The sequence below is a fragment of the Magnolia sinica genome, chromosome 19, assembly GCF_029962835.1.
Source record: "Magnolia sinica isolate HGM2019 chromosome 19, MsV1, whole genome shotgun sequence".
Taxonomy (NCBI): Eukaryota; Viridiplantae; Streptophyta; class Magnoliopsida; order Magnoliales; family Magnoliaceae; genus Magnolia; species Magnolia sinica.
In genome coordinates this window covers 62,396,516-62,405,448 of record NC_080591.1, presented here as the reverse complement: position 1 = coordinate 62,405,448, position 8,933 = coordinate 62,396,516, and the positions used below count along the sequence as shown (strand labels likewise).

The 8,933-nt window shown below is 42.5% G+C and overlaps 1 protein-coding gene across 1 annotated transcript; it reads right to left on the bottom strand.

The window, feature by feature from the left end:
* Nucleotides 1-3,201: 3,201 nt before the first annotated feature.
* On the bottom strand, nt 3,202-6,000 carry LOC131235307 (secoisolariciresinol dehydrogenase-like). The gene is made up of 2 exons (XM_058232449.1): nt 5,932-6,000; nt 3,202-4,043 (listed from the first exon to the last, which is right to left on the bottom strand). The coding sequence occupies exons 1-2, from the start codon at nt 5,967-5,969 to the stop codon at nt 3,260-3,262; spliced, it is 822 nt and encodes a 273-aa protein (XP_058088432.1). The 5' UTR covers nt 5,970-6,000; the 3' UTR covers nt 3,202-3,259.
* Between the last annotated feature and the right edge of the window lie 2,933 nt (nt 6,001-8,933).

The following is an 8,933-nucleotide window of genomic DNA, read 5'->3' as shown; positions in this document are numbered from 1 at the left end:
AGGGTTGTGGCTGCCATACAACATGCGAGATTTGAGGTGTATATATCGCATTAATTGTGCCCCGATCATCCCAATCGACATCATGAGCGGGGATATGAAGGCGTCGTCTCATTTCCCCATGTATTTACTCTTTTGAGTCTGAGCTCGGACTACAAGAGTAGGGGGCTTCTGTTGTGGGGAAATCTAACTCGACAAGTCAAGCCAATGACTGACCTCGGAGCTTAGAGGGGAGACCTCGGGAATGTATGAAGGATAAGCCGAGCTGAGTCCTATCTCGGCACATCTCGGCTCCGAGCCGCCATCGTTTAAGAACTCAACAAAACGGTCAATTTATGTACCAGTCTTAGTCCGAGGCTTAAAGTTGAGGCCATCTTAGTCTGAGGCCCAGAGTTGAAGCAAAGGGTATTTGGCCAGTCCCGATTACTAGTATTCGGCCTCGGGTTGGATGAGGCTGAGGCTGAGGCTAGATGTGGATATTCCGAGTGTCGAACCAGGAAACTATCTAAATGCGAATGTGACCGAATATCTCGCCAGTAGATACACACCCTTTAGACACGATACGCTACACGATCCATGGATTGCGGATAATATCTCCACGATCACAATATCCTGCTGATTGAACAAATCATGTCAAGATTAATGGACGTGGATCGTCCAACCCACAGGTATAAATACCATGGGACCCCATTGCCACAGGTATACAATATCTTGCACCCTCTCTCTACATCACTTGACTTAGACCCAGATTCCGTAGCCAGACTTAGGCATTTGAGGGTCCCCCGGCTGAGCCAAGGTCTCCTTTGGTCACCCATTTGTATAGGACTAGGGTTCATTGGAGGTTTGTAGCATTGAGTGGAGGATGGTATAGATATTAACCTCAACACTAACTATTCAAATAATTGTGCCTATTATCTCTTGTTTTAATTGGGCCTTTTGTACTTTTACTTTGGCCATTTTCTTTTGTGTTTTGTTTTTGCTAATGTGCATGCATTTTTCCGCAACACAAGCCTTTGCATTGTGCCACTTTGTCATCAATCTTCTCCTGCATGTCTTTTTGAAACGCGATGATAGCCCACCCATTTGACAAATGGGAGAGCTATTAATTAAAACCCTTTCCCGCACACTTTTCAGGTACGGGTGCACCCTTCTTTTCCAAGCAAATTCATCTGTGGGGCACATTTTCTTTCTAATTATCTCGTGTTTGTGGACCCCATTGATGATGGCGGCCCATCTCTTGGTCAATCAAACAATTAAAAATGGGAAGCGGACTCACTACGCTTAGCTTACTGAGTAAACTCTGTGAGATCTACCATGATTTATCTATTTCATCCACTCTGTCCATCATTTTTTCAGATAAATTTAGGGCTTGAGCCTAAAAATAAAGCATATATAATGTTCATATGGACCACACCACAGGAAACAGTTGACTTGAACTTCTACCATTGAAAATTTCTTGGGAGCCACAGAAGTTTTGGATCAAGCTTATATTTGTGCTTTCTGTTCATCCATGTCTTTATGATCTCATGAACAGGTTAGATGACAAATAAACATCACTGTGGGGGCCTAGTAAGGTTTCAATGGTGGAAATCATTATCCCCACTGTTTCCTATAGTATGATCCACTTGATCTTTGGACATGCTTCAATTTTGAGCTCAACCCCTTAAATTAGATGGAAAAATGGACGGACGGCGTGGATAGACCACATACATTCAAGATGGGCCCAACTGAGTTTACTCAGTACAATAAGAGCATAACTCAGTACGCAATCCGATTTCTTAAAAATGACCCATGCACGCTCGGCACGTAGGAGACCCTTCTCCTTTAAAAAAAAAAAAAAAAAAAAAAAACAACCGACGACGTGGTCGACATTTTATAATCAAACTCCACACTATGTGGGCCCATGGATGATGATGAGACTCATTTCTTGGCCGATCCGGGTCATCAAAAGCGTTCCTCTCCTCTCCTTTAACACGTGGGACCCTCTCGTTTTCGAACAAGCCAGATGGTGGGGCCCACTTTGCCCATTGAACTCCCCATGTGTGTGTGGCCCCATCATATACCCTTTTTGGGCCGATCTGAGCCGTGAGAGGGGAGATTTTTCACATGCTTGTACGCCTGGAACCACTTGCTTCCAATCAACATCAATCCCGTGGCTCATCTTTGTGTTACATGTAGAAGGCCTTGAGATGATGAATCAGCTCTTTCGATCCAACCCATTGGAGGCATCCCCCGTTGATTCTTAAGCAAGCTAGTTCAAATGCTTCATGTATGGGGGCTCATGTGTGACAATGGCCCATCACTTGGGCCGATCCATGCTGTTGAAAATGTTCCTTACTCATGCTTGGCACGTGTGGGCTTGCTTGCTTTAGCAAGACTCAAATGTGGGGCCCATTTTTGTCTTTCCAATGTGTGTGTGATACACATCGATTATTCTGGAAAATGAAATGAAAAATTTTAAGCTATGTAAGCGAGCCCATTTACAGATTTAAGAGAACCCGTTTGCACACTATGAGGTTTAAGAGAGCCCATTTATGCACCATGCACTAAAGAAACAGACGGGTCGAGCCTTTGAGTCAACCTGACTCAGCTAAACATTGAGTCAGGTCAAGCCTTTCGAGTCAACCTGACTCAGCTGAACATTGAGTTCAGTCGAGTTTTCTGGGTTTTGAACTCTGAATTAGACAGGCGTGGTGAGAGAGAGAGAGAGAGAGAGAGAGAGAGAGAGAGAGAGAGAGAGGTCATGATTGGGGCTCTTTGTCATTGGACTGGCATGCTGAAATGCACTGAAATGCACTGTCCTCTCTCTCTCTCTCTCTCAAGGAACTTCATTTCTTCTCATTTTTTGAAGGCCTATTTGGCATGACGCCTAGGAATGAGTTCATTTCATTTTAGTCAATTATAATTACATATTAAAGATTATATTTTGGTTATCCAGACTAATTTTTATCCTTCTCATAACTGCATTTGGTTGCACCAAATATCCAGAAATTTTCATTTATTATAATCCGGTCCAATACATTAATACCATGAGAATTATTTCCAGCATGTGCCTTAATAGATCACAAGCTTCCTACTAGCACTCAAACGAGAAAAAATTCATTACAAACATCATTTATTCTAGTGTTTTATTTGGAGAAACATCCTGCCCATACAAAGGGCCGACCATCATGCATGACCATCATGCATGATGTCTTTGAAATGTTTAAATCCTTGGCCATGGAGATTACAGAAACTGGCCTGGCCCATGTATCACGAAACTTCAAGGGTGCTGATTGAAGAGTCCAAAAACAGTGTTAACAGAGCCAAAACCACCGTCGATCACAAAGTTTTGCCCACTCACGTATCCAGACTCATCGCTCCCAAAGTAGAGAGCAGCTAAGGCAATATCCTCTGCTGTTAGCTCCACGCCATGAAGGTTACCGAAACCACTCATCCAGCTTTCCAAGTCCTTGTCTACGAAACGGTAGGACTTCACCATAGATGAATTGAGTAGGAAAGGGGAAATGCAGTTCACCCTAACCCCGAACTGCCCAAGCTTCGCAGCCGTACTTCTTGTGAGCCCCACAAGAGCATGCTTTGACGCCACATATCCATGTGATGCAACATCGTCGATGATTGACGCCACACTACTGTTGTTGATAATGCTGCCTTGTCTGGCTGGGACCATAACACGGGCTGCGTGCTTGGTGCCCAAGAAGGCCCCTCTGATGTTGTTGCCAAGGACCTTATCGAAGTCAGCCAGCTCATTGTCTATTATCTTCGCCTTCCATGGATCTATGAGGGCAGCATTGTTGAACATGATATCAAGCTTCCCAAACCTAGAGACAGTACTGTCTACAGTGTCTTTGACATTCGATTCATTGGTTACGTCGCAATGAATGTATGAGGCAGCGTCGGACCCGATGTCTTTGCATACCGAGTGGCCTAAGTCGTCTTGGATGTCAGCGATGACGACTTTTGCCCCATGTTGTGTGAACAATCTGGCTGTGGTCTCACCAATGCCGGTGGCACCTCGAGTGATTAATGCTACCTTCCCTTCTAATCTGTTGAATTAGATTATCAAAATCACAAATCACTTACTGCATGCACAAGTTCTACAGGGACTGAAGAGGCATGCACATCATATGTGTGAATATGTGCGTGGTAGTTTCATTCCATAGGTGTGGTCATGGTTTTAAAACTCACTGAGTCGACTCAAAACTGGACCAAGTGAACTTGATCCTGTTGATTGTAGCCTAAGATGAATAGGTTCGGGTTACATATATATACTAGGGTAGTCCCCACACTGATCAACTAATGGTGGGCGTTTCCATTGGGTTGGAATTTATTCATATTTGTCCCTTATGTGCTGCTCAGTAAGTAGTAGTTAGATACGTTCCTGCTATGCCTAGGCATAGTCAGGCTAGCAGGGTTCATTTGAAATTTTTTGGAAAGGGATTAGAAAGCCTTAAGAGTAACATGTTAATGAGTTTCTTTGGCAAGTTGAGTTTGTTCGAGACGCAGCGAGGGACATGATGAGGTCGATTAACGTCTTCCTCATGGAATAACTACTTTGAATCCACGGAGCTCTTTGGATTCCTCACAGAGTTTCCTTGATTCCATGATGAATAAAATAGAAATAATTTCTAATAAATTTGAAAATAAATTGATTGATGATGAAAAACGAAATTACAATCCTTTAAATAATGAGCTCAAACTTAGGACCGAGTTTTAGACTCAAATTTCAACTCACAAGTTGAGTTTTCAACTCACAAGTTGAGTCGAACTCGTCTAGTTTGGTCCTCTCTCTCTCTCTCTCTCTCTCTCTCTCTCTCTCTTCTTTAGGAGATTTTAAACTATGCTTTGAGCGACCATATACTAGAGCAGCGCTTGTTGCATGTGTGTGGATGGTTGTGCCAGCCAGCATATCAAGGAAACACCCACATGGGTGCATCAACAGTCCTAACTAAACATTAAGATTACTAGGATCACGTGTGCCCCAGGCGGGTCACACCATAGGAAATCGTTAGTATGAAGACCGCCACCATTAAAAACTCTCCGGATTGTTTGTGTGAAATCATGTTTTCTTTTAAGAAAAATAAAATAAAACGGATCCAATCCATTTACCAGATGCACCCAAACTGGATGAGTGGACATCTCAAAATTCAGGTGGGCTACACCAAGTGATGGGAAACGGATTGGCTACTCCCCCTGACACCAGCCAATGGCTGGTGGTCGGTGCTATGTGGGGCCCACCATGATGTATATATTTCATCCATGCCGTCCATCTATTTCTACAGATCATTTTACGGTATGAGACAAAAAATGAGGTATATTCCAATCTCAAGTGGACCACATTGCAGGAAACAGTGTTGAATGAGCGTCGACCATTAAAAACATTTTGGGGGCCATAAAAGTTTTAGATCAAGCTGATTTTTGGTTTTTCCCTTCATCTGGGCCTGTATGACCTAATCAACAGATTGGATGTGAAATAAACAGTACAGTAGGCCTTAGGAGGATTTTAATGGTGGATATCTAATCTCTATCGTTTTCATGTGGTGTGGTCCACCTGAGATTTATATCCCTCTCATTTTTGGTATAAAGCCCTAAAATGATCTGTAAAAATGGATGAACGGAATGGATGAAACACATACATCATGATGGTGCCCACAGAGCACCGACCATCAGCCACGGGGCTGGTGTCAGGGGGAGTAGCCAATCCGTTTCCCAAGTGATGTGAGAGGTTTTAGGATGAGGTTACATCGTGTGGCCCACCTGAGTTTTGTTATAGCTTGGTTTTTGGGCTCCAAGGAAATCATGGGGAGCACATGCAATGGATAAGTAGGCTGTCATGAACATATCATGGTGGGCCCAACAAATTGCATTGTAGGTTAAGCTTACCCTACAAAGTTATGTGGTGGCCTTGATGGAGATTTGTTTCAGACTGCTTACCTTTTCCCAATGGACGTGAGAAACTTGCTTCCGCTCATTGTCTGGCTCTTTTAGATAGATAGGGAATGCTTTTGTTTTGGGATTAGTTTCGTCGTTAGTTCGCTTATTTATAGCCAAAAGACCCTTTGCGTCGTGCAGAACACAGCACCCAAGTCCGGAACTCCCTGCCTCCAGCGTTTTCATTGGTCAACGTCACTGTAAGTGCCATGTCATTAATTTTTTAAATATATTAAAAATAGTACATTTAATAAGAACTATAACGGAGACGTTAAACGGAAGCAGTTTGCGCACTGGGTACCTCAATACGGTAAACGTAATGAGTAAAGTCTGTGACCCCACCGTTATTGTCATCCGTGCATTGTATCAACTCCATCCATCTCTTTTATCATATAATTTTAGGGTTTTACAATAAAAATTAATCATATCCAAAGATCAAGTGGACCACACCACCTGAAACAGTACGAATTGAATTCTACTGTTGAAAAGTTTTTGGGGCCCATAGAAGTTTTATATCAAGATGATATTTGTTTTTTCCATTCATCCATGTCTTTGTGATCTTATGAACAGTTTGGATGAAAAATAAAAATCATTAGGGGCTTAGAAACACTTCAATGGTGAAAATCAATACTTCCACTATTCCTTTGGTATGGTCTACTTGGGCTTTTGATATACTTCAGTTTTGGGCTCAACTCCTAAAATGATCTGAAAATATGGATGGACAGCGTGGATAAACCACATGAATTCACAATGGGTCAAATAGAGTTTACTCAGTACGATAAGACTCGGTACGCAAACCGATTTCATGTCTTAGAGCGGATTTCCTGCCAAAGCCTTTTGCAGTAAGATCCTGCACAAGGATTCCAGATGGGCCCACTGCGACGTTTGTGATAAATTCAACCTGTTCTTCCATTTTTAGATATCATTTTAGGACATCATACCAAAACTAATGAATATACAAAACTCAAATGGGCCACACGAGAGGAAACAGTGGGGATTTAGTGTCCACCGTCGAAATATTTATATGGCCACAAAAGTTTTGCATCGGTCTAATATTTTGGTGTTTTCACTTCATCCTAGTCAAAATGATCTTATAAACAGTTTGGATGGCATATAAACATCAAGAGGCCCATGAAGGTTTCAACGGTAGGAATTTCTTTCTCTATTGTTTCATCTTGTATGGCCCAATTGAGTTTTTTATCATCCTAATTTTTTGTTACATGTCTTAAAATGAGCTCTAAAAATGGATGAATGGATTGAGATTTTTATAAACATCACGGTGGACCTCACCATACATCCAGCGCTGGAACTTCATGCAAAAGGCTTTCCCCAGTGAATCCGCGTCCATGGTTTCCATTGGAAATGTATTGGCTACTCCCCTGCCACTTGGTGCTATGTGGGCCCACCATGATGTATGTGTTTCATCCATGCTGTCCATCTATTTTTCTAGATCATTTTATGGTCTGAGACTAAAAATGAGGTATAACCCAATCTCAAGTGGACCACATTACATGAAACAGTGTTGAATGAACGTTGACCATTAAAAACTTTTTGGGGACCATAAAAGTTTTGGATCAAGCTAATCTTTGATTTTTCCTTTCACCTGGGTCTTTATGACCAAACCAACAGATTGGATGTCAAATACACAGTACGGTGGGCCTTAGGAGGACTTTAATGATGGATATCCAATCACCATTGTTTGCCTGTGGTATGGTCCATATGTAAAAATAGATTAACGGAATGGATGAAACACATACATCATGGTGGGGAAGTGATGTCACCCATTTATATGGGTCCCACTATGATGTATGTTTTGTATCCACACCGTCCATCCATTTGGAGAGATCATTTTAAGGCATGAGCCAAAGAATAAATCAAATCCAAAACTCGAGTGGACCCCACCACAGAAAACAGTGGAGAGAGTCACGCCCACAATTTATTACGACTGAATCCAATCCAAACCTCGTCACTTTGTCTATTGAATCTCGTCACTTTGAACTGTAACCCCGTCACTTTGTCTACTGAACCCCGTCACTTTGTACTGCAACCTCGTCACTTTGTCTAGTGAACCCCATCACTTTGTACTGCAGCCCCGTCACTTTGTCTACTGAACTCCGTCACTTTGTACTGCAACATCGTCACTTTGTCTATTGTACCCCGTCACTTTATGCTACAATATCGTCACTTTGTCTACTGTACCCCGTCACTTTGTGCTGCAATCTCGTCACTTTGTCTAGTGAACCCCGTCATTTTGTACTGCAACCTCATCACTTTGTCTACTGAACCCCGTTACTTTATACTGCAACCTCGTCACTTTGTCTACTATACCCCGTCACTTTGTACTACAATTCCGTCACTTTGTCTATTGAACCACGTCACTTTGTTTAGTGAACCCTGTCACTTTGTATTGCAACCCCGTCACTGTCTACTGAACCTCGTCACTATCTAATGAACCCCATCACTTTGTACTGCAACCCCGTCACTTTATCTACTGAACCCCATCACTTTGTACTGCAACATCGTCACTTTGTCAACTGTACCCAGTCACTTTGTGCTGCAACCTCGTCACTTTGTGTACTGTACCCCGTCACTTTGTCCAGTAACCATACTTAACCTCATTACTTTGTCCAGTAACCCTACTTAACCCCATCACTTTGTCTAGTAAAACCTCATCACAAAGTGACGGGGTACTTCACAAAGTGACGAGGTAAAGTAGACAAAGTGATGAAGTTGCAGCACAAAGTGACTGGGTACAGTAGACAAAGTGAAAATGTTGTAGTATAACGTGATGGGGTTTGGTAAACAAAGTGACAAGTACAGTAGACAAAGTGATGATGTTGCAGTACAAAGTGATGGGGTTTAGTAGACAAGGTGACGGGGTTGCAGTATAAAGTGACGGGGTTCACTAGACAAAGTGACGAGGTTTGAATTCACTAGACAAAGTGACGAGATTATAGTACAAAGTGACGGGGTTCACTAGACAAAGTGACGAGGTTGTAGTACAA

Coding starts and splice junctions, on each gene's coding strand:
- LOC131235307 (XM_058232449.1), bottom strand. CDS start 5,969: ATGAGCGGAAGCAAGTTTCTCACGTCCATTGGGAAAAG. Junction 4,044..5,931: donor CTCACGTCCATTGGGAAAAG/GTAAGCAGTCTG, acceptor CTAATTCAACAG/ATTAGAAGGGAAGGTAGCAT.